Raw genomic sequence first — 26,740 nt, 5'->3', positions numbered from 1 at the left:
TTAACAACACCTGCCAATAAAACTAGAGCGGAGTAAGGAGTAGCCAGTCTCCAGGATCAGGTGCCAGGCCCCACTTCTGAGTCATCTTCCTGCAGTAACCACAGACCGCGGAAGGGGTCGGGGGCCGTTAGGAAATAAGGAAGGTGCTTCGGGAGAGTGGTGCTCAGTAGTTCTGACCCGAAAGTTCAGTCACCCTCTACGAACACAAGCAAGGCCAAGGGGTCACGCTGCCTTCTCACGGCGCCAACTGCCTGTACCCTTTCTCTTCTCGTGCATTTTACTCTTGAGAGCTCTTTCTCACAGTCTCCAGAGTCCGACGGCCGAAGAGGCAGGGGCTGCCTGCCTTGCTGGAGGCCACGCTTTCCTTTCACAGGACTTGGCTGGGAGGGCGCAGGTAGGCCGCCTTCCCTGGACAGCACGTGACGTGGGGAGGTGACCTGCATTTGTTCCGATATAAGGCTACAGATTATGAGTTCAAAAACCGGGGCTTATTTCAGTCTGACCAACGACCAGCCTTTAGGGTCTAGCTTTCGCCCCAAATTCCTCCCTTAGGAAGGGCTCCACGCCACCTTCCAAGAGAAGGCGCGACCGGAAGGGGTGGGCCTTCCGACCGGAAGCGGGGCTCCCGCCACCATGGCGTCTCGTGGGGTTCTTGGCATTTTCCTCCTCTCTGCTCTCCCCCTCTTGTGTCTGGAGCTACGGCGTGGGATCCCAGATCTAGGTAAGTGTTTGATTTTCACTTTCGGCGCTCGCACTCGGGTAACGTTCCCGTGAACGTTGGGTAGAATTTCCCGCTTCCCGGCCGCTTCGCCTCTGGGCGGCTTTGACTACGACTCCCAGGCTGCACCGCGCCTGCCTCCCTCTTCCGGCGCGAGGTCCCAGGGGGAGGGGGACTTCTGCCGCCTGGAGGAGGCAGGCTCTCCCTCGCGGAAAAAGTGTCCTTCCAGACCTGGTGAAGTTTTGCGTGTAAGGCGGCAGAGGCAGGACTCAGAGGAACAAGCATATATATGACTTTCAAGTCGTGTTGAGTGCTCCAAAGGAAATGAACAAGTTGATGTGATGTAGGCCTTCTGAGGAATTTAAGCAGAGATTTAAATAATAATAATAATAAGGAGCACCCCTTGGAAAAGCCGGGGGAAGACATTCCAGACAAAAGGAATTGTGACATATTGGAGGGAAAGGATGAAGACCATTGAGGTTGGATCTGGAAGACCAGGAGGGAGAGTGGCTCAAGATAGTAACATTCTTTGAGCACTTACTGTAAATTAGAATCTTTAAGTACTGTTTATTCATTATCTCATCTAATCTGCATTATAACCATAGAGGATGGGTTATACCGTTCTAATCCCTATTTTACAGTTGCGGAAACTGAGATATAGAGAGGTTAAGGGACTTCCCTAAGATTTTTAAAAGGTCAGTGGATTCTCTGTTGAGAAATGTTTCTCAAGGAAGCTATAGCAGAAGCAGTGAGACAAGGTAGGCTTCTGAGGTAGGCAAGTAGTGATGACTGTTGGTCTGGACTGGGATGATAACAGAGCAAATGAAATGTGAACAGATTTGGGATTTTTAACCAAGTAGAATTAACAGGATTATTGATGGAGTAATGTTTGGAGTGAGAGAAAGGAAGGATTCAAGGATGACTCCTACCTGTGGGGTTGAACAGCCCTAAGTAGTTGGTGCCGGTGATAAAGGGAAACTGAAAGAAAACTGGTAGAGCGGTGGAGAATCAGTTCATTTTTGGACATATTATTGATCAGTTTACAGTGTCTTTCTCCCTCCTTAAACTCAGTTCTGAAGTTGGAGGCCATGATGAAACTTAGCTTTGTATATTTCCTTTCTCTCTCCATCCTCCATCCCCACCCCTTAGAAGTCAGGTACCCAGATTTGTTGCTTGAAATAAGAAATTGAAATAAAATGCTTTTTAAAAATTTGCACAGAGATCCTCCAGAAGTCTCAAGCTGTATTGGAATCTAACAAGACCTTTATCCAAAGGATATACAGAAATGTGAAATATACACTTATTCCAGAATTTACCTGCTCCCTTGCCTTAAAGCATTCACCCTTACTTTGCTCATGTAGAATCTTCTATTTTGCACTAATATTTGAGTCATTAGTCAATGAGATGATGGTTTACTCAGTGTTGGAGAAGGAGATCTGTTCACATGATCATCTCTGACCACAGGAGAATATGCTTCTTGAGGGCAGGGAACCACATCTTCTCCTTCTCCTTCTCCTTCTCCTTCTCCTCCTCCTCCTCCTCCTTCTCCTTCTCCTTCTCCTTCTTCTTCTTCTTCTTTCTTCCTCTTCCTCTTCCTCCTCCTCCTCCCCTTCTCCTTCCCCTTCTTCTTCTTCTTCCCCTTCTTCTCCTTCTCCTTCTTTTTTTTTCGTATTCCCATCACTTATCACAACTAAACTAACTAAAAACTCCTGGAGGGTAGAAACCATTTTTAATCCAACTTTATATTTGTGCTCCCTCACCATTTAGCAAATTGTATTATACAAAATAGGTACTGGTTACATTTTTGCTGATTAATTTTCATCTTGATTCTTAAAAGAATATAAAACCAAGTACTGAATTTTTACTTTTTTACTAGGCAAATGTATATATAGTAATTTTATTTACAGATGATGGAATAAATATTGAGAAATAGAGACGTACACAGTTGCATAATTTACTGTGAAAAATAATTTTGGTGTTTCAGTAGGAGTGACTTTTCAAATAGAATTTAATAAGATGATACCATCATGATTTAATTCCTAATTATGTGGGTAATTTTATTTCCTTCTCTGAGGAGAAGGGAAACCAGAATTTATGTCGTATATTTATAATATAGCCAATCACTCAAATTATATCTATATTCCTGAGACATAAGATGTTCTAGAATTGTTTTCTGAAAACTTGTTCTGGTAATGACAATCATGATGAGGTTTGGCACCCAAAGGAGACTATATGAAAAATCATAAGACAGTTGCATACCTTAACTTTTACTATACTTTACTAGTACAAATAATCTCCTAATACGTTAACACTTATTATTAGTATCAAGAAAAATGTTTTGAATTTTAATTGTAATTTTCTTTTTAACCTTTATCAGGAATCAAAGATCTAATTTTGTTGTGTGGCCGGATTTTCCTACTGCTTGCTCTTCTTACAGTAATTATTTCTGTGACTACTTCATGGGTTAACTCGTTTAAATCTTCCCAAGTCTATCTGAAAGGTAAGTTTACTGTTAAGCCTACCTTTTTATACTTTTCTACCGAAATTCTTTCTTTATGCTAGAACTTTGCACAGTAAGAGCTACTTTACTATTAATTTGTGCTATGTAATGTCAAAGTAGAGTAATCATTACAACTTTAGTTATGATTTTGAATGGGCTATAAATCCCAATATTTTTATGAGAAACTTTTTTTTTCTTGTATATACATTTGAAACTATATCATTTCTAACTTGGTACACTGAAAATTTTTTAGTTTTACATTGTCTGTGTGTTTGTACAGCTTAACTGCTGTTTGATACATACAGCTTATAAACTGTTCAATGAATGGTAAATATATCCAGCATTAAGACTAAGAGTTAAGGATATTTTATTTTTCATTCCATTCTGGCAGTTTTTATTTAAGCACTTACATTTTTTGTGTTAAGTACTCTTAATTTTAGGAAACCATGCTTGTTCTTATTTTTGTTTTGTTTTTGCGATAAGTAAAAGTTTGTGTTAGAAGCCTTTTAAAATTTAAAACAATGTTGTAGTTCGCCTCAGAACAGATGAATTAATGCATACATTCTTATATCCTGTTAGAAAGAGGCCTGCCAGTTATGAATTTGGTGCGTTATGTTGTTTTACTGTTTATTTAAATGTAAATAAATGGAAGGAAAATTAGCAGTGTTTAATTTATAGCCCTTGCAAATTATCTATGAATAAAAACATAATCCTGAAAGGTTACAGTATACAACCCAAACATACAAGACAATGTGGAGGTTTCAAGTTCTCCCAACCATAGATTTTGGAAATTTTTTTCTTTCTTCCTTTGGTATATTATTTGATGGCTTATACTTCAAATTACTCAGTTGGAAAATTAAAATGAGTCATTATAACTTCTCTTAAAAACTTTCTATTTAAATACATTTTGATTTCAGGAGGTTATTTGCTGCATACGTTAAACAATCAGGCGAGTATTATGTGTTTTATAACTAAGGAAAATGTGCACTTGACGTAGTTTCCATGCTTTTAGTTGTACTTTTATATTGTTGGAGTGCAAGTCATTTAAATGTATTCATGGGTTGATAATTTTGAGACTTAATCATTACTGAAGGCTAAAACTGTCAAATAATTAAGACTGTGTACAGTGCCTAATTATTATCAGATTTCTTCAAATGAGTAAAAAATCAGCTTGCTCACACATTTTCTGTCTCCCCTACTGTCATCAGATATTGGGGTATAAGACTTCAGATTTATCCAAAGTGTTAATCCTCTTTGTTTTGTAAAGGTTTACAAGATGAGGTCTATCAAAAGATCAGAAGTAGTCAGTTCTCAGTGGCTTTGAGGATTAAAGCCCCTTAATCCCTACTATTGATTTATTTAAAAATATATTATTTCAGTCATAGATACAGAGAACAAACAGGTGGTTGCCAGAGGGGAGAGGGCTGGGGGAGGGGAGAAATAGGGAGATTAAGAGGTACAAACTTGCAGTTACAAAATAAATGAGCCAGGGGTATGAAATATACAGTGTGGGGTATAATTAGTCAATGATTATGTAATATCTCTGTATGGTGGCAGATGGTAACTAGACATGCTGTGGTGCTCATTTTGTAATGTATAGAAATACTGAATCAATAAATTGTGTACTTGATTTGTACTTCAAAAGCCAGGAAACAATTGTACTTCAAAAACAAAGAAACAAACTCCTGGAAGGATCAGATTCGTGGTTACCAGAGGCCCGTGGTGAGAGGAGGGGGAATTGGATGAAAGTAGTGAAAAGGTGCAAACTTAGTTATCAGATAAATAAGTGCTAGGGGATGTAATGTACAACATGATAAATGTAACTGCTGAACATTATATATGAAGGTTGTTAAGAGAGGAAATCCTAAGAGGTCTCATGATAAGGAAAACAATTTTTTTCCTGCTTCTTTCATGTTGTATCTAATGAAATGATGGGTGTTCACAAAACTTATTGTGGTCATCATTTTATGATGTGCATAAGTCAGATCTTTATGTTACACACCTTAAATGTATACAGTGCTGAATGTCAATTATATTTCAATAAACCTGGAAGAAATAAAAATACATCTTTGGCTCAGATCACTCAGTCTGACTGATCACATAGCAAGTTGGTGGCCTGACTGGGCTTTCTAATTTTCTATGTGCTTTACTGCCTAATCTTTCCCTAATAAACTTGAGGAAATATTTCCTGCCAAGAGATAAGGTAAAGCTGTTGACAGAAAGGAATGCTCTGTTTAAGGAGCCAGACAACTTAAAGGATGTATTTTCCTAAAAGATGGATAATTCTGCAAGAGAATACAGGTACGTGAAATTAACTTAAATGAAATTTATTATACCCAGAATAAAAAAGGTCCATACAACAGGAGAAACCCCTTCTCTTGACATTGAGTAGATTAGAACCTAACATTGGTTCAGTCACTCTAGGAGTTGACAAGCACACTCCACCTTTGGGATTTTGGTGTATTGCTTTTAGTGTCATGTCCAAGGTGACCAAATGGCTGCAGGCCAGCGTTCCACACCTCATGTGCGGGAATGGGTTTCCACGCTATTTATGCCTTGAAGCTACTGAAACCCTATCAAAGATCCACAGAAAAACACATACTGTCATTATTCTTGCAGCCTCCTCACTGAAACTAACACACAATATTAATACTTGTCGAGGAATTTTTGTTTCAGAATAGACTTTTTCTTATGGATCTTACTTGCAGATTTCTTTGTTTCAGCTGTCTGCATGTACCTCATTTTCATTATTTGAAAAATATAGTTGTATTATTTGAAGGCTTGTCTTTCCCAAAATGTTAAGATCTGCAGACTATTTTCAGGAAAATAGCATTTGACTTACTGACACTTGGGAATTAAAAAGCACTTTTATGTTTTGATGTCTTAGAAGAAGAAGAGGAGAATGAGAAAAGGCAAAAACTTGTGAGGAAAAAACAACAAGAGACACAGGGTGAAAAGGTAAAGCATACTTTTTGGAGAGAAGATAAAGAGAATGCAAAAATATCTGGGGCATTTCACATTTAGGTTTGTTGCTTTCTGTGTTTGTGCTCAGATTTTTTTAAGTTATTGAAGTCAAATTCCGATGACATAAAGTTAGCTATGTTAAAGTGCATGATTCAGTGGAATTTAGAATATTCAGTGTTGTGTGACCTCTACCTCTGTCTAGTTAGTTCCAAAACGTTTTCTGCATCCCAGAGGAAAACCCCATACCTGTTAAACAATTTCTTCCCCATCACATCATCTGCCAGCCTCCAATGGTTTCTGTTTATATGGATCTGTCTATTCTGGATATTTCATGTAAATGGAATCCTATAACATGTGACCTTTTGTTTCTGGCTTCTTTCACTTAGCATAATGTCTTCCGGGTTCATCCATACAGCATGTATCCGTGCTTCATTCCTATTTATGGCTGAATAATAGTCCACTGTATGGATGGGTCACAATTTGTTTATCCATTCACTGATGGACATTTAGGTTGTTTCCATCTTTTGACTATTATGAATAGTGCTGCTATGAATATCTGTGCAGAAGTATTTGAGTATCTGTTTTTAGTCCTTTTGGGTATATACACAGAAATGGAATTGCTGGGTCATATTGCAGTTCTGTGTTTTAACTGAGGAACTGCCAAACTATTTTCCACACTGGCTATACCATTTTATATTCCCATCAGCAATTTCTGAGAGTCCCAATTTCTCTACATCCTACATTTGTTTTTTCCATGCCTCCCCACCCCCCAGGTACTCAATGTAATGCATATGAAGTGGTATCACATTGTGATTTTGGCTTGCATTTCCCTCATGACTAGTTGAACATCTCTTCATGTGCTTGTTGCACATTTGTATATCTTCTCTGGAGAAGTGTCTATTTAAGTTCTTTGCCCATTTTAAAATTGTATTGTCTTTTTTGTTGTTGAATTAGAAGAGTTCTTTATATATTCTGGATACCAGACTCTTACCAGATATATGATTTGTGACTATTTTCTCTCCCATTCCGTGGGTTGTCTTTTCACTCTCTTGACAGTGCCTTTTGATAAAGGCCAGTTATCTGTTATTTCTTTTGCTGCTCATGCTTTTGGTGTCATATCTAAGAATCCATTGCCAGATCCAAGGTCAAGAATATTTACCCCTATATTTTCTTCCACAAGTTGTGTAGCTTTAGCTTTTATATTTAGCTTATTAATTCACTTTGAGTTAGTTTTTGTGTATGGTGTGAGGTGGGGGGGTCCAACTTCATTCTTTTCATGTGGATACCCAGTTGTCCCAGCAACATTTATTAAAGAGGTTATTCTTTCCCCATCGAATGGTCTTGGCACCCTTGTTGAAAATCAGTTGGCCATAGATATGTGGGTTTTTTTTCTGGACTCTTACTTCTATTCCATTGGTTTATGTATCTATCCTGGTGCCAGTACCATACTATTTTGATTATTGTAGCATTTTAGTAAGTTTTAAAATCAGGAAGTGGGAGTCCTCCAACTTTGTTCTTTTTTTATATTGTTTTGGTTATTTGGGGCCCCTTCCCATTCCATATGAATTTGAGGATTAGCTTTTCCTATTTCTGCAAAAAAGGGCTTTGGGATTTTTGAGAAGGATTGCATTAAAATCTATAAATTCCTTTGAGTACTGTTGACTCTAATGATATTATGTCTTCTAGTCCATAGACGTGGAGTGTCTTTGCATTTGTTTTTGTCTTTAATTTCTCCCAGCATTGTTTGGTAGTTTTCAGTGTACATAGCTTTCACAATGAAACGGTCCTTGCAAGATCTTTCATAAGAAGCTCTCTTGTAAATATTTGAACTTCTAACGTTTAATGTTATCTCCCATGAAAGTAAGTTAATTTTAAAGCCTTTCATGCTAATTAGTAAACTATAATTCCCTCTACATGCCAGTTGTTTACTAATTGGCATCTATAATTCCTAAAGGTACATAAAGTTGGGATTCTTTTGTTTGGCAAAAGTCTAAAAACTTTAACCCCATGTCTTCTTTTCTTTGAACAAAGGAAAATTAATAAATCAATATCTCGCAGTATGTCTATTGTATGGTGAATTGTCCAGCTTGGGCAGACACATTCCTGGTGATGCATAACATTTTTGATTCTTTGGATTCTAAAAAGGTGATTTTTTTCTCCTCAGACCCATCATTGATAGCTTGATGTGGTATAGAATCATAGGTTGAAGATCATTAGAATTTTGAAGTACACCATTATCCTCCAAATTCCAGTGTCGTTTTTCAAGTTCCTTTTTTCTGTTTGTTAATCTTAGTCTCCAGTTTTCACATTGGAAGCTTCCCTTAATCATCTGGGAATCCTTGGCTCTGTCCTTTCAGTTTAAGAATGTTACACTAAAAGCTATCTGGTTTTCTATTTCTTGTTCCTGTGGTTGTTTGAGGGTGATTTTTTTAAGGGGAGAGGGAGGCAGCAATAATATCATGCTGTCATCTTCAAGCCAGAATCTCCATTTTGAATCCAAAAATATTTTCTGCTTTACCACATTCAAGCTATGCAATTAATGCTCTTCCAAACAAGCTCATGCCTTAGGCATCATGTATTGAATGAACTGCTCTGACTTTAAGTGCCTAGAAGTCAAGGACCACATCCTCTGCATCTTTGTATCCCCAGCCTCTTATAAGTTTTTGTGGCACTGAATACACATTAAAGGATACATAGGCAGACTGCCATATGAGCGGAAGTATAGAACGTTTGTTTTTATTTACATTAAGCACAAATGCAAATTTTTAGACAATGATGGAGAAGTGGAGGATGCCGCTTTTTGGGGGGCAAAATTGAATTAGTGTGAAAACACCGTTTCTTACCTGGTTTTTATTTACAACCATATAGACAATATAAAGTCTTAGGAACGTTAATGTGTAGTGACAATGCCTAATTTATTTTTTTGAACAGGCCAGCAGATACATAGAGAATGTTCTAAAACCTCACCGGGAAATGAAATTGAAAAAGCTGGAAGAACGCTTTTATCAGATGACGGGTGAAACCTGGAAGTTAAGCAATGGTCATAAACTTGGGGTTAGAAAATACTCTCATTTTGTATTTTGAATTCTGCTATTACTTATGTTCCCTTTAACGTATGTTGATTTTTTAAAACTGCAAATGACTAGTACAGTCTGTTTTTTAGGAATGTTTATTCAGGTTTTTTTCCTTTCTTCTATCCTACTGGAAAACTTAGGGGTGGGGTCAGTTAAAACGGAGTGGATCCTCTCAGCCTTGTTCCATCAGAGAGAGCCACAGAGCTGGATAAGGGTAGTTTCTACAAGACATTAGTTAAGCGCTAAGGTTTTTGTCTAAGGAGATAGTATTTTAAATTGCTGGGTCTAATAATGACTTAATTATATTTTTTTTACTGAAATACCATCAGGGCCAAAGAAATAACCATTGTAAATGGAATGAAGTTGATAGAGAGCATCTCTTTAGAAATTATCTGTTGTTTTTGACCAGGGTGATGAAGATTTGGTGCTCGAAAGTGAGAGTCAGACATCTTTTGAAACATCAAACAGAGAAGCAGCAAGAAGACGGAACTTGCCTAATTGTTTAACCAAAGTTTCACCACCCGCTGAACAGCCCAGGCAGAAGGAGGTTCGTTACTTAATAACTACTCACTGAATTGTATCCGTGTGCAGTAGGGATGTTGTTCTGTGAGTGAGGAGGTGGAGTGAGTGAAGATTAGGACTGGCTTTCATTCCAGATGGTGTCTTCCCGCTTCTTTACAAAATGATCAACTTTATTAAGGATCACTTTTCCTGTTTAATATTAATATTAATGTTCTGAGCCAAACTTAGGAGGAATCTAGGAAGGCAAATGAGAATAAATTTAGAAAATGCTCAGTTCTTTTTGAGGAAGAAATTAAGTTATGTAGAAACAAAAAATACAGTGTTTACCCAGGGAAACATTCCTATGGGCAGCTAAGACATGATGAAGCCATATTATTGAGTGGCTAATATTACTCACATGAGTGCATCATTTTTCTCAGTGGCCCTTGCAGGGAATGGGTTAGCAACCATTCACTTTGGAATGATGCCCAGGTGTATTATTCCTTCTTTTCTTTCAAATCTTTCTTCGCTGCGTTGACTACGATTTCGAGCTGGTTAAGGTTGAAATAAGTCTGTTCTTTTTTTCTGACTCTTAGGGAAACCTGGTAGGCTGTCTATTCCCTGAAAGTGGTCTGATGTATTACTTCTCAGGGGTTTCTTGGCCCCTTCATGGAGCCTGAGGTTGGGAAGCAGGTCATTGAACTATTTGTAACATTTCACAAAGATCTAATGAACTATACGGACTAAAACTTCAATTAAAAAATTTTGTTTCAATTTGAGATTCTTTGCTTTTTGTTAATAGCATGAATTATGTCATCCTGATGTTAAATTTTGGATGACCATCACACGTGCTTTTGATACCAAAGAAAAACAAATGGTTTATTTAATAGATACAATTAATGTTCATTAGATAAAACATGAAGTCTGTGGTATTAAAAACTAAAAAAAAAATCTCTGGAGATGAAATTGTTGGCAACAAGTGTTTTAATGAGAGAAAATTGTCTGAATATCTGGTTTTTTAATAGATTAACAGAAATAGGGAAACTTGAATAGATCACGAATGCGACCCAAGTGAATGGTTGCTGTCCAGTCCCGTAGAAGTGCCGGTGAGGAAAAATGTGCATTCATGTTAGAATATGTGTATGTATGAACCTAAATAATTTTAGGGTCTTATTGAACTTTATTCTCTGTTTCTTTAAAGCATACATTTTTAATATAACATCTTGGAACACCATAAACACAAAATTCTTTAAATGTGTGTAGATTAGTAGCTGTCATCTCAAATCCTGTCTCCATGATCTCTTGTTAGCATGAACTTGCTTACCCAGAAATGTTTATTGAGTTCCCATTCTCATTGTAAACTTTTTATAAATGTATCTTAAAACAAAAGATTTCATTATGCTTAGATGTGTCCAAACTCTGTATCGAAAGGAACTCTTCTCATTGAGACTTTTTTTTTTCTTCAAACTGTTTACATTCCTGCTACTAAATACTTACTTTTCTTTAGGTTCTTAATTTACCTGAAGAACCTCCTGAAACAGCTGAAGAAGTAAGCTTATTTTTTTTTCCCTTTGGAAATTAACTATATTTTCTATTTTCTTTAACATCAAGGAAGTCTGTCTCACCTAAATTTGGGTTTAGAAAGAAAAGAGAGCATCGTGCTTATGTGATTGCAGCAGGATTAGATCCTGTTTGGAATATGGTGCAGTATCAGACTCCTGAGCTCAAGTCCTGTTTTGGAAGCCTGCTGTCTGCTGACCTTGGGTTTTAAAGCCCTCCCACTTCACCAGGCAGAGATATGGGGTTTTCCAGACACGGGCTTTCCCAAAACTTTGGTTCTGCACATGAGTTACTTATTAAAACCAAATCAAAATAGGCAGAGAACTTCAGATTGTAGTTTTCCCTTTAAAAGAGAAAATGAAAAATGCAGCTACTTTGGAGGTGTTTGAATTGAAGGATGGCTTGCTGTTTGTGAGGGCAGGGTTGGACTGACCCGCTGCTCTGCACTGAGCTGCCTTCTGCCCTATTGCTTTGTCATAATCTAAGCTGTCTCCCTGCGGTTGCCCAGCCCAGTCTCTAAGGTACAGGAACACGTGTTTTCAAAGCCATTAAGTCACTAAGGCAGAGGAGAGCTGGATGGTTTTCCATTTGCTGAGGCTCGGTGACTGTTATGCTCCCTGAAAACCATTTTTGGGACAGCCAGGAAAGCCGTTGGAGGGTCACATTTTTGTCGACACATTTGCAGTTTTTAAGTTTAGTAATTTGTATGCCTGAAGAGCTAACTCATGGTTGCCTAGAATTCACAATAGAATAATCACCGTATGTTACTGTTGTACCTTTATCTTTACTTTTTTGGGGAGGGGGATAATTAGGTTTATTTACTTGTTTATTTTTGGAGGAGGTACTGGGGATTGAACCCAGGACCTTGTGCATGCTAAACATGCGCTCTGTCACTGAGCTGTACCCTCCCCCCATGTCTACTTTTAAATTGAAAAAACTGTAGAATTTAAGATAATTTGAAACCAATTCTGTAAATCATCATATAGTGTTGCTGCATTACCATAGCAGCTATTTTCATTATTGTGTGCTATCTCATTCATGCTAAGGGGAACCAAATTTTAATGATTGCAGCTACTTTTCATTTAGATTTCATTAAACAACCTGTGTTTGGGACAGTGATTTACTTTCCAATTCACATTGTGTCCCAGGCCTCCTACCCACTAGTATGTCAGTCCTAGTATGTCAGTCCACTAGATTGTCAGAAATATTAGGAGAAACTGCACAACCACCATTCACAGTAGTTGTAATAACAGAACAATAGCTAGTTTCAAACAATAATAGTTCATTTCTCTCAAGTATTTAATCATAATGGAAAACACTAACTCACTGTATTTTAACCCTAGTTTCTCTTAAAGCATTTGGCTTTAATTCTCCTATCAAGTCATTAAAGTTTGAACAAAACCTCCCTGTAAAAGTTAAGTTTTATTGTTTCTAAAAATAAGCAGAATTGGCTTTTAATCTGATTGTTACTTTGTGATTTCTTTGTTTTTTTAATAAAACCTTAGTAGAAAGTTTTAACAGAGCTCAACCTTGCACTGATTTAGATGTGAGTCAAACACCTTAGCTGCCTGAATGGAAATATTTTTTAACGTGGCTTTCCTGAAGTGGGTAGGTGCAGCTGTAAAACCATCATTTCTGTAAACTGTGATGCCGACATACCTCCCAGAATAGTCACGATAAAGTTGTCCATAAGAAAGCGTTTCCTGACGGGTAAACAGTGAACATCGGAATGAATTACTAATTTGTCATCTTTTCTTTTTTAGAATGTCCTTTAATATACTAGCAGGTGGCAAGCTCTCCTTGGCTGTTTTAACTATTTTACCAGAGGAAAGATTATGGGGAGACTCAGTACATAAAGCAGACAAAGCAGGAGCTGCTCTCAGGAGAGGGGGTCCCTTAGAGCCCCAGCAACCAGCACCATCCAGGCTCGTCTCCTGTTTGCTGGGATGCTGGAGGCGTGGTTCAGATCCTACACTGACAGAGGGGACTGGGTAACTTTTTGTCCTTCCAGTCTAGTGTCTGTCTTGTCTGCAGATGCTGAGGTGGCCTTGGGTCTTGGTTTAGTAGATGTCTTTCGAAGCCCAACTGCATTCTGCATATTAGCTGGGCAGTCAGAAGCCTTCCGTCTCTGGTGTCCTCTCTGGAAGGCTCTGCCACCACTGGTCTCCTCAATCAGTGGGAAAATGTTTTTCAGTTTCAGAAGAATTATTTTTATGGTTAGAGTGAATTTTATCTGGACCTTAACGTTGGCCTACAGCTCTCAGAACTAAATTCCTATGAAACCCCACGTGAGCTCTTATAACTATGTACAGCTTTGGAATTGCAGAGAGCAGTGGGTTGGAAGTCTCATCTGAACATTTTTATTCCTCAGGTAGTGACTGTTGCTCTCCGATGTCCTGGTGGGCGTGTCCTGAAGAGAAGGTTTTTTAAGTCTTGCAGTTCACAGGTGAGGAAGTTCATATTTGGAGAAATATTTTTGCTGAGTTTGGCAGTAGTTTTATTCCCATGCAAGGAGAAGATGTTATCTGCTGCCTGGTACTCCCATCAGCTCGGGGTGAATGGGCTTTATATGTACTTGGGGTTGCAGAAATTTGGAGAATCAGGGCTGCTTAGCTTTTTTAAACTGTGGTTTCTGCATTCAATTTTTTTTCAGTTCTTCCTTTTCCTATTTCTTTTTTGTTCTAATTACATTTTCACAGCTTGGTAGGTAAGATGCTTTCAAATCCTTGGGAAACAGCTGGTATAAACTTTGTTCTTATCCCTGATGGATTGTTAACCTAAGCCCCCTTGCTTATGTGTAATTTTCAGATCATTCTTTAGAGCTTGTTTTCTTTTGTTCTAATAGACTTCTTTTCTTTTAAAAACAATGCTGTGTTCATTGGCAATAATTTGCAAAATATAGAGAAGAAAAAAGAGAAATAAATTTGATCTGCAGTCTGATACCAAAGCCAGTTAGTAATTTTTTGGTGTATCTACTTTTAAATGCATTTGTACATTCAATTATGTGTGCATTAAAAAATATATCTAAGTAATTTTCTATCTGATTGTTGCATTTAACCTTCTGTGTCAAGAGTGCTATAAACCATAATAGAAAATACTGATGGATTTGACTATGTAAAAATGCTAAATTCTATAAAGAAAAAGTTCATCAAGTTAAGGAAAAATTTGAAAAAAAATTTTTTTTACCTCTATGTATGGTAGCCATTTTTTAATATAAGGAGCTTATACAAGTCAAGGAAAAGAAGTACCTCAGTGGAATGGCAGATATAAAACATGGAAGATTTCCTAAAGAAGAAACGCCGAGTGGCAGATAAACATGATAAAAATGTTTGGCCCCACTTAGAATCAAAGAAGTGCAGGTTAAAATAGATACTATTTTCTACCTATTAGATTGTCCAAGATTAAAAAGAATAGTACCCAATTCTGGGCAGTGTCAGGGGAAACAGGAATTCTTATTCATTTTTCATGTGAATGTTATTTGAACCAGTGTTCCTATGGGGTAATTTACCAGCGTATAGTTAAAAATATATTTTATGGCTGAGTAATTTCATTTATGAGAATTTATTCTTTGGAAATAAGACAAATGATCAAAGGCATAAGTGTTTGTGTAGGGATTGGTTAAGTTAAGGCATAGTCATACATTGGAAAATTAAGGAGCTCTGTGCCATAAGATACATTTATTACACGGACTATCAGTAGGTTCATGGATGGTGGTAGAAGTCAGGGATTACCTGTCATTGATACCCCAGCTTCCCCTGAGAACATTCTGTCGTTCAGCTTTCCTCTTAAAGCAACAAACCATCCTTTAGCAGGCATTGTTTTTAGGCAATAAAAATAAATTTGGACAATTACTATGGGAATCTTTGTGACAGGAAATACTGTGCATTTGTAGGATGGCCCACTGCATATTGGGTTATCAAAAGGCAGTCTCTGGGACCTGGACTTGTCTGTTGTGGGTGATGCTGATGTGGACTGCTGGCTTAGATTTTAATCTAAGTAACTTTTCCCCCAAATGTTGATTGTTTGTTCTCAACCTTTTTATTGACTACTCTTCCAATTCCCTGTGGTTGGGGCTTTCCTACTTGTTTAATGCTCCTGCTGTCTGTAGGTGCCAGTAGTCCCTAAGCCTTCTCTGAAACAAAAGGTATTAAAGGTCAGTTCACATCACACAACTCCTTGCAAGCGATTTTCCTTTAAACTGTAGAAAATTCCTTCGAAAGGATTCCAAGTTCTGTTTCATGACTCCTGGGGCATGATTTAACAATGAAAGAATTGTAAAATATCATGGCGATTTAGAGGGACACCACTGAGTACAGGATTTGATAACTAAGCTTTTTATCTTACAGGTCTTGTTTGGCTGGATGATGAAAATTGGGTACCACCCATCCCTATACAGCCTTTCCAGTTCCTTTCCCAGAAGGCCTCTGGAAGTGGAGGGAGGCTGGTCACTGCAGGACATAGGAATAACCATGGGTACTGTCCTCAATGTGGAAAAGAAAGAGCAGAGCAGCTAGTTAAGAAATGAGACCTGCCTGTTCTACACGAGTCAATTGTGCCATGACCTTACATGACAATAAAGGATTCCCATTAAAATCGTGTCTGTTACCTTGACTGAGCTCAAGGCAGTAAACACTCTCCATGGGAACATATGGACATAAAGGAGTAGAAAAGGATTGCTTTCTGCATATAGTAAATTTTGGAGTGTGCCATCTGACAGTGTCCCAGATGAGAACTAGATAGAAATGAGCACAGTAAGGTACTCACTCATTTATATTTTCCCTAGCTGATGTCATTTAGCAGTTTGTTGAAAAACAAAGTCGTGTGACTTCGTTCTCTGTCTTCCCACACTGAGCATTTCACAGTTCAGCCAGCCTCTTTTAAAGTCTTATACGTAGGAATGTTTATTCCACTGTATTTCTAGAAATTAAACTTTGAAGACGTTTCAAAGCTCTTTTAAGGCCTTAAAGTTCTTTTTGTTAGTAAACGTTGTACTAATGTTTACTTAATTAATGCTTGAGATTATTTCCTTTCACCTTGCATTAAATTGTAACATTTACAGCATTCCAGGCAGATCAGTATTTTTAAAAATAAAACAATGAAAACATGGAAGTATAGGTGAGTTTTTTAAATACATGTGGTCATTTCATTTTCCTGCTTGTTCTCCTGTAATGCTGTATTCATGCTCTGTAACACCGAGTTCAAACTCCAAGTATGGTATACAAGGCTCTTTGTTTTAGCCACTCCCTTTCTCTTTCCCATACGATCTTAAGGAGTCAGTTTAACTTGATTCCTCTGTATTGCCCTTTATTTAATGTTCCTTCATTCCTCTCCTGTAGAATTTATTACACTGTGTTATAGCTATGTGTTTGTTTTCCCAAATACATAATTCCTTAAAAGCAAGGATTGTATTATCCTTTTTTCCCCTCCAGAAGTACCTAGTGTCTTCATACATACTTGAAAATAAATAATTGTATCAACCTTTAACTTCTTTTTTAATCTCTGGAATATTCCACACTGGAAAAAAATGGAAAAAAGTTCTGATTCTAAAAATTAACTATAAAAGGTTTTAAACAAATTGATAAAAACAATTTTTTTTTTGACTAGGGTCTGAACCCAGGACCTCGTGCATGCTTAGTATGCACTCTACCACTGAGCTATATCCTCCACCCCCCCAAAAAAACAAAATTAAAATCACCCACAATCTCAGTACGCAGAAATAAACATAACTAACATCATGGTTCTCTATGTTCTGCCAGACTTTCCTATGTTTATGTTCCATAAATTATAAAATGAAATCATCCCACATTTTTAGGTCCTTTGGCAAAATTGATTATGTGAAAGCTAGCAAATAATTGCGCTACTAGGAAATGTGGTAGCGGTTCCAAGGTTATCCCCAGTGACCCCTACCCACCCTGCCAGTCACAGCTGTGTGGTCTTCTGCATGGTACCAGAATTGGTCTGTTGTAGCCAATAAAACTCAGCAGAAGAGGTCTGTGGCACTCTGAGATTAGATTATAAAAAACTATGGCTTCTGTCTTGGTGTCTCTCAGTCACTCACAGGGAGGAAGACGTCATGTTGTGGGCAGCTGTTCAGAGAGGCCCATGTGGCGAGGAACAGAAGTTTGCCAACAGCACCAGGAGGAAGCTTGGAGCCGGACCTCCAGCCCTACTCAGGTCTTAGAGCCTGCAGCTCTGGCCAACAGCTTGATTGCAACTTCACGAGAGCCCTGGGCCAGAACCGCCTCCCAGACTTTGATCCTCACGATTTGTGAGATAACAAATACTTCAAGCATCTAAGTTTTGAGATAATGTGTTATGGAGCAATATAGAACACATAGGTTTTGGAACCCAGAAGTGAGGTGCTGTCACAATGGAAACCTAAAATGTGGGAGTGGCTTTGGAACCAGGCAGTGGGCTTTGAGGAGAGTGTTGGTGAAAGCCGCAAGTGCCTTGAAATTGGTAAAAGCCCCGTAGTCACTGAGAAAGCTGCAGGCGAGAACTTGGACGAAAGGGAGGCCGACGGTGCTGAAAACTGGAGGAAGGGAAATCCTTGTTACATTGTGGCAGAAAGTTTAGCAACGCGATCACCTGCAGTTATACGGGAAGTGGAAAACGGAGCTAATGAACTAAGGGATCCAGCTAAATATATTTCCAACCAGAGTACTGAAAATACCAGTTGGTTTCTTCTTGCTGTTTGTAATAAAATGTTGAGAGGAAAGAGAGAAGCTAAAGAAAGGACTTAAAAAGGAACCAGAGCTCACTGGTTTGGAAGATTCCAAATAATGCAAAATTAAATGGCTTCCGAGCAAAGATTAAATCAAAGGCACTCTCAGAAAAAGGTGGTGTGAAGATTAAGCCAAGAGTGTAAATGTAAAATCCTGTGTTAAGATCTGAGAAAGATCAAAGGTGATGCGTTAGAATAAGACAGAAGAGTCAAGATTTTAAAAATAATTAGATCAGCAGTAACCCGGTCAGCTTGGACTGAAAGAGAAGTGAAAATTAAAAGAGGCCTCTGGACTCCCCCAAATTCTGCTGGTGAGAAGCAAGCTGATAGGGGGCCTTGCTGTAAACCAGTGCTACCTTTCATGTAAAAGCATGACTCAGAAGGTGAGGCCAAGTCAAGGGCCACTGGAAAGTAATTTCCTGGCAGGAGGCAGACTGAGTTATAGGGAATTTCTAACAGTTGCCCAGTTGAATTTCAGAACTGCTCAAGCCCAGGAAATTTCTGTGTTGTTCATTTTCAGTCTTTCTGGCCAGGAATCATCCTGTCTGATCATCAGTGTATACTTGTTTTGGGGGAAACAACATTTCTGGTCACAGGCCTACAGCTACAAGGAACTGTGCTTGAGAGCCGTTCTTAACGACACACATCCTCGTAGTCTCATCTGTACCTCGACCTGATTTCGATAAGATTCTGGACTTTGAGCTGATGCTGTAAGACTTTCATGTTCCTTGGGAGGGGGTGAATCATTGCGGGTTAGAGGGCGGGCTGCGGGAGCCAGCCTCCCACGTGGCCCTCAGTGACTCCTTTGTCCTGGTCTTCACATAGTGTACCAGGGTTGATCAGTAGGACCAATGGAATTAACCAGATATAATGTTATGTCCCTTCTTAGATTAGGTTATAAAGGACTGCTGCGCCTATCTTGGTTCTCTCTCCCTCTCTGTCTCTGTCCCATCAGTTACTCTGATGGGAACCATGCTGTTCAGAGCCGGGTGGAGAAGACCATGTCAAGGAACTTGAGCCTCCTGCCAGCAGCTATGTAAGTGAGCTTGGAGTGAAGCCTCCAGCCCCAGTTGTGTCCTGAGACTGCAGTCCTGGCCAATAACCTTGACTGCAGCCTAATGAGAGACCTTGAGCCAGAACCACCCAGCTAAACCGCTCTTGAATTCCTGACCCATGGAAACGGTGGGAGATAGTAAGTGCTGTTTTAGACTGTAACGTTTTGGGGAAATGTGTTATGTGGCATTAAATAACTAGTACCAGAAATATTCAGGGCATTTTCCCCAACAATATGAATTCATCCTTAGGAATAACTTACTTTAATGGATAGATTCTTTGGTTTCTCTAGCTGTTGATGGTTTTTAATCAGGGTTCCTTTCGAAGACTCAGTAAGCTTCCGTTACTCTTTGAAATAGACGTAAATGCAAATGAAAAAATCCAAACATTTCCGTATTTACCAGTTTTGATCACAGATTTTCCCAGGCTCTATTTTCAGTTGCCCATCCACATCATTTCCAAGGATAATGACTACAGAAAATAATTGTTACCATTTTAAAAAGATCTTTGTTATCTTTAAAAAGCCATAATTTCAGTCGTTAAGAAATAGGTCCTAATATCTGTGAAATAAAGGTTCCTTTGGCCCCTCCACCCCCCAGTTTCTAACACAAAAACATTAGGGCCATTTCTTTGCCTGGCAATACATTTTTCTTTAACACAAAAAAAGATAGTATCAGTTGCTTGTACAACTAAAGGGCTAAAAATAGATGTTTAATTGTTTCCTTGGATACAAAAGGTAATTCTTCCTCTGAATTTAGGGGAACTACAGATGGCTTAAATCTTTAGATTCTTTGGTTATTAAAACTATTATACTGTAGTCCTCTTGCAATGAGTTGGAAAAATCAGAAACATGATTAAGGAATTATTTTTTTCTAGGTGTGATGATGGTATGGTTACGTGAGAGAAAGAATCCGCATCTCTAAGGATACATACTACAATATGATCGGAATTGCGGTCAAAATTTGCTTCAAAATAGTTGGGGGGGGACAGTCAATGGGGATAATAGATGAATAAATACTAAGGCTAAGTAAGAGGTACATTGTGGCAGCTTGTTCTCTTCTTCCTACTTTTGTGTAATTTTCCATGATAAATGTTAAAGATATCAACTGGCTTGTGATTTAAAAAAAAGGAGGGGGATAGACTTGTAAATTTGTCAAGTGATAGAGGAGAATGGTGTGACTTAAAATAGCTTTCGATTAACAAAATAGCCCCAGGGAAGACGAACTTGAATCTTATTCCAATTAGCCTGTTTATTGTTATTTTCTTATAACATACTTCAGTGAAGGAGTAAAATTGAAAAATGTTAAAGACTAACATCTTAAATATACTAAAGGATATTCTGAGTATTTAAAAATAGTATGCAGTCAACATGATCAGGAGTGCAAGATATAACCTATTTATCTCTAGCACAGAGGCCACATATCCTTATTTAATTTCCCTAATTTTATTACTCTTCATGTCTGTTCATGCCTTGCTTTGTAAACTTCTGCCTCCCTATGGACTGGTGTGGGAGATCTCATTTGGATTTAATAATAGCTACCTGTTACCAAAACTACCTATAAATGTCGTTTTAGGTTGTTCTACTATTATGACAGTGACTCTAAAGGGTATTTTGTTGTGGGAAGAAAAAATAAAGAACGTAAAGCCATCTTTTTCTGAAGGAAATTTTATAAGAAATGTGACATTCCCCTTTAAGGGGGCGGTCGGGGAGAGACTAGCCTGAATCGGTTAGTTCTGCTAGCTGAGACTGAAATCCTAAACATACCAAGTTCTAAACTGTACATCGGTTTTGGACTTTCACTTAGGATGTAGAAAGCCGCAAAAAATGTTTCTCCCACCCTAACGAGAAACAGCTGGATGATACACAAAATCATAACAATTTTCAGCCCCCACATGGAGGCTGCAAGGCGGTCACGGAAACTGGATTCCCAAGGGCACTAATCCACTGAGAGGACAGGGCACACAGACTGTCTTCCCTTTCCCATCAGTGGGGAAAAGGTGGCCCCTCGGTAAGCAGGTAAGAAAAATTCAGCTAAGATTTTAACATTTGTAAAGGCCAAGCGTGGGTTACTGCACCACTTTGGAACGCGACCGGCTACTTAATTTGGGGTCTTCGTGCAAAATGAAAATGAGGAAACCTTTGCTCAAAAATGAAAAATTCAAGATGGTGACAACAGAGGATGACACCAGGCACAAGGACCTTCTAAGTGTGCGCTGTACGTGACTGCACAGGCCATGTGCCTTGAAGCCGAGTCCTCGGACACAGGGCGCTGCGGCTCACCTGAAAGCTCTTCTCCATCCGCCTGCGTCAGGTGTGCGCGGGAAGGAGAGCGGCGCCGACCTCCGTGCAGACGAGGAGGTGATTGGTGGAGGCACGAGCTCAAAGGCCCACTCGCTTCCTGAGCTCCTTCGACCCAAAGCCTGAGTCTTAATCCCTGTGGGCGGTACACCGGGCACTGTGGCTCCAGGACGCCAGCAAAGATTTGCTGTTTCTGGAGAAGCTGTAGCAGCAAAATCCATCTGCCCCTCCCAGGACACGGGCAAAGATTTACTGCTGCTTGGGGAAAGGGAGACGCAAAAAGTCTCTCCTGGGAGAGGGGCAGATACAGGTACCAGATGCTTGCTGCCGCTGGGGGCGGTGCAGACCATCCCAGATCTGCTCCAGTTATAAGGCAGAGTTTGGGGGCCACAGGTTGGAGGAACAGGAATGCCAAGGAAACCTCACCTCTGAAGCCGAAGCAAACTTGCCTGAGATTGAGGCTGAAATGGGACAACAGGCATCTCACCTTCTCCTACCACGAGTTGAGCACCGAGTCACAAGCAGCAGCTGCGGAAGACGTAAGAGCATGGAGAAAGAGGCCCTGTCTCGGATACAGGTATGAAGGGACCGTGGAAAGCTAAGGCGGGAGCGGGAACACAGGGAAACCTCACACCCAACCCCTATTCCAAGCACAAGGTCACAGCAGGCTAGTTCACCATTAGTGGAATCTAAGGCCTGTGGGCCCTGAGATTATGAGTAATGATAGCATTCTCTACGTAGTGAAAATATCTTTCAAAAAATGAATCATAAAATACTTTTTAAGATATACAAAAGTTGAAGGAAATTCATCAACACCAGACTTGCACTACACAAAATATTCAAGTAAGTCTTTAAGGCAGAAGGAAAACTATACAAGAGAGAAATACGAATCTACACAAAGGCATGCGAGCACTGGAAATAGTATTTATTTACATGAGTACATACATAAAATTTTTAAAAGTTATTTTAATTTATAAAGAAAAATTATTTAAATAATAACAATTATTATCATCTACTGTTTAAACAAAAGTAGTAATGTTTTATGAGACTTAATATGTAAGACAATAGCATAGTTGGGTGAAGATAAATGGAAGTATATTATAAGCTACTTATACTATATGTGGTGTAATATTACTTGAAGATAGACTGGGTTAAGTTAAAGGCATACCACAAATCCTAAAGCGCCACTTAGACTAACAAAACAATAAGCTAGTAAGACACCAAAAAGATAAATGGAATAAAAAATATTCAGTTAATCAAGAATTAAGAAAAAAAAGAATGGGACAAAAGAAAACAAATAGCAAGATGATAGACTTAAACCTAATTAATACTGATAATCACATTAAATGTACATAGTCTAAATACTCCCTGTTAAAGACAGTGTTAAATTGGATTTTTAAAATAGTGCCCTAAAGACACAAATGAACGTATTTACAGAACAGAAACAGAATCACAGACATAGAGAATAAACTTATGGTTACCAGGGGGGAAAGAGTGTGGGAAGGGATAAATTGGCAGTTTGAGATTTGCAGATACTAATACTATATATAAAACAGATAAACAACAAATTAATACTGTATAGCACAGGAAACTATATTCAATATCTTGTAGTAACCTATAAAATGAAAAGGAATCCATGTATGTATGTGTATGACTGAAACATGCTGTACACCGGGAATTGACATGACACTGCAAATTGACTACACTTCAGTAAACTGAACGCATGATCAAAAATAAATAAAATAAAAAATAGTGCCCAATTGTATGCTGCCTAAAAGAAACAGTGGTAAGGGATAAACACCTCCAAGCAAACTATGTCTAAAAATGAAATACTAGTTGTCGTAGCTAATGCAACATAAAACATGTAAGAAAAGTCATAAAGATTAGGAAGGAAGAAAAAAGCTTTGTATTCACAGACAGCGTGATTTTGTAATAAAACAAATCCAAAATAATTTCTGGTAAATGTAAGAATTAAGTGTCTTTAGTATGACTACTGGATTCAACACAATCATCAGTAAACAATTAGAAATTAAAATAGAAAGATATGTTTTACAACAGCATTTTAAAATCAAATATGGTTAGATGGCAAGATTTATTCACCAAATATTAAAATACAACATTGAGAGAAATTAAGATTTAAAGGAGGTATATGCCATCTTTTTGGACTGAAAGACTCAATTGAAAAACGTCTCCCTAACTTTAGAGAGACTATAGAGACTATAGAGACTCACTAATCCTGGTCAAAGTCTCAGCAGGTTTTTTTTTCCCCTGTATTACTATAACAAGCTGATTCTAAAATTTTTTTTATTGTGGTAAATATACATAACACAATTTACCATTTTAACCATTTTAAAGTATACCATTCAGTAGTATTAAGTAAATTCACAGTGGTGTACAACCATCACTACAATCTATTTCCAGAAGTTTTTCATCACCCCAAACAACACTACCCATCAAACAGTAACTCCCCATTCCCTCCTTCCCGAGTCCTGGTAATCTACATTCTGCATCTATAAATTTGCTCATCTAGGTACCTCATAAAAGTGGAATTAAACAATATTTATTTTTTGTGTCTCATTTGTTGCACTTTGCATGTTTTTAAGGGTCATCCATGTTGTAGCATGTTTCAGAATTTGTCCTTTTTATGGTTGAATAATATTCTATTGTATGTATATACCATATTTTGTTTATCCATTTGTTGGTTGATGGACATTTGGGTTGTTTCCACCTCTTGACTATTGTGAATGATGCTAGTATGAACATTCGTACCTAGTGTATTCTTTATAAGATTTAAATGAATAATTCAACTTCTTTAATAGTAACTAGTATTTAGACTCCATATTCTTGAATCAGTTTGATAAGGTCAAAATAGTAATTTGCTCATTACTTCTGTTTTCAAATTTACTAGCAAATATTATTCATAGTCTCCTCTGAACTTTCTGATTACTTCTCTTTTATTTTGCAAATTCATGCTTTTGTTTGTGCCTCCTGAATGTTTTCCTTCATTTTATTAACCTTTTCAAGTACTGACTTTAGTTCTGTTGATCTTTTCTTTTGAATCTTTTATTTCTTTTGGTATTTGCTATTATAACTTTTATGGAATAGTAAACACTTAGCTCATTAATTTTCAGCTTTTCCTCTGTTACAATACAAGCATTTAGTTATAAATTTCCTTATAAAGCCTGGGTTGGTTGCATTGCAGAAGTTTTGTTCTGTAAACAGCTTCACTGAGGTATATTTTACATAAGAAATTTTACATAAGAAATTTTCCCATTTCAAGGGTACAATTCAAAGATCTTTGGTGAATTTACCAAAAGGATCAATTAGGACCATAAACCAGTTTTAGAACATTTTTATCATTCTAACAAGAATGCTCACACCCCTTTACAGTTAATTCCCATTCCCACTGGCCAGTCCCAGGCAACCACTATTCTACTTCTGACTCAGTAAGTTTGCCTTTTCTGGACATTTCATATAAATGGAATCATATGTGTAGTTCCTCATGTCTGGCTTCTTTCACTAGCATGTTTTGAAGTCCATCCATGTTTTTATATGTTTCAGTTAACTTTTTCTTAGTGATGGTTTACCACGGTGTAACATTTTTGTCTATCCACTCAATAGTTGATGGGCATTTAGGATGTTTCCAGCTTTTGGCTATTTTAATTAATGTTGCTATGAACATTTGCATGCATGTCTTTGTGTGAACATTTATCGTCATTTCCCTTGGGTAGATATGCAAGACTGGAATTGCTGGGTCATGTTATTGTACATTTCAGAAGTTGCCAGTAGTTTCCCATGGCAACTGCACCATTTTACATTTATCAGTAGCAGTATTTGAGGGCTCCACATTCTCACCAACATTCATTATTTGTTCTTAATAAGAAGGGCTTATTATACCCTTTCTAATGGGTGTGAAGTCTCAATTGTGCTTTTAGGTTACATTTCCTTAGCAACTAATGATGTCGGTATTTTCATGTACTTATTAGCTATTTACATGTCTTCTTTGGTGAAATGTCTATTCACATCTGCCCGTGTTGATGATGCTGTCTTACTGAGTGGTAAGAGCTCTTTTAAAATGTGGATACAAGTCCTTTATCAGATATGTGATGGAAATATTTTCTTTGACTGTCTTTTAACTCTATCCTATTTGTACTGATGCTATGTTCTTAAATTTTTTAACACATTTACTATGGTACAATTCCTGTACAGTAAACCACACATACTTCAGATGTGCAATTTGATGAATTCTGATAGATTTATATACCGATGAAACCACCACCACCACAACCAAGACGGCTAATATTTCCATCACTCACCAAGAGGTGCAAATTTCGAACTCTCGATTTATCCCTTCCCAGCCCTTTCACCCCCTGGTAACCGTTAAGTGTGTTCTCTGTTTGTTTTGTAGATAAATTCATTTGTGTCCTTTAAGATTCCACATGTGAGCGATATCATATGGTATTTTTCTTCCTCTTTCTGGCTTACTTCTGTCACTTAGAATGGCACTCTCCAGGTCCATCCATGTTGCTGCAAATGGCATTATTTTATTCTTACTTATGGCTGAGGAGTATTCCATTGTTTATTTACATCACATCTTCTTTATCTAGTCATCTGTCGATGGACATTTAGGCTGTTTCCGTGTCTTGGCTATTGTAAATAGTGCTGCTGTGAACGTTGGGGTGCAGGTGTCCCTATGTTCTTAAATTTTATCTCAAAGTCTATTTTAATACTTATATGGCTACTCCAGATCTCCTTTATTTCCATGGTCTATTGATACTATCTTTTTATTTTCAACCTATCCAAGGCACTTTGCTTATGTGTTTCTTGTAATCAGTTATATAGCTGGATTTCTAAAAAAAATCAAATTTGACCCTTTGTCTTTTAACTAGAGAATCCAGTTCATTTACACTGATTATAATTTTGAGATGTTTATACCTATTTTTACCATATCACTTTCTTATACAAAGGCTTAAGAAAGTTTAGTATTTTTTCTGTCTTCCACTCCCACCCTGCTCAATGACTACATATTTTCCTTTCTATTTTGAATTTATATTATTTGAATAGTACTATTACTATTACTACTCAGCTTTCTTAAGACTAATTTATTCTCATTTCTAGATAAAAAGATAAAGATAAAATAATATATGTTGTTTTTAAAAGACTCTACCCAGCTATAGGATATTTTATAGTTTTAGCATGTAATCCATAGTTTATAATATGAATATGTTAATACAAATAACCTAATGAAATGATGTTTAGAAACAAAAATGTCTTTTATGGCCTAAAATTTATCAGGTACTATTAAAATTTTTCTTCTGAAAGTTAAGTCCTATACAGAGAACACCAC

At 37.8% G+C, this 26,740-nt stretch overlaps 1 protein-coding gene across 2 annotated transcripts; it reads left to right on the top strand.

Annotated features, from left to right (window-relative positions):
* Nucleotides 1-578: 578 nt before the first annotated feature.
* Nucleotides 579-16,426, top strand: UBXN8 (UBX domain protein 8). Of its 2 annotated transcripts, none has more exons than XM_006194577.3 (8): nt 579-721; nt 3,096-3,218; nt 6,106-6,176; nt 9,114-9,236; nt 9,666-9,803; nt 11,265-11,306; nt 13,689-13,763; nt 15,664-16,426. In XM_006194577.3, exons 1-8 carry the CDS (start codon nt 634-636, stop codon nt 15,829-15,831), a joined length of 828 nt encoding a protein of 275 aa, XP_006194639.1. In that variant the 5' UTR covers nt 579-633; the 3' UTR covers nt 15,832-16,426. The 2 variants fall into 2 exon arrangements, with proteins under 2 accessions (XP_006194639.1, XP_032324678.1); XM_032468787.1 differs by lacking the exon at nt 579-721 and adding an exon at nt 925-1,476.
* The last annotated feature ends 10,314 nt before the right edge of the window (nt 16,427-26,740 follow it).

This window comes from Camelus ferus, chromosome 26 (genome assembly GCF_009834535.1).
Source record: "Camelus ferus isolate YT-003-E chromosome 26, BCGSAC_Cfer_1.0, whole genome shotgun sequence".
Taxonomy (NCBI): domain Eukaryota; kingdom Metazoa; phylum Chordata; class Mammalia; order Artiodactyla; family Camelidae; genus Camelus; species Camelus ferus.
This window is presented reverse-complemented; position numbering and strand designations above follow the sequence as displayed.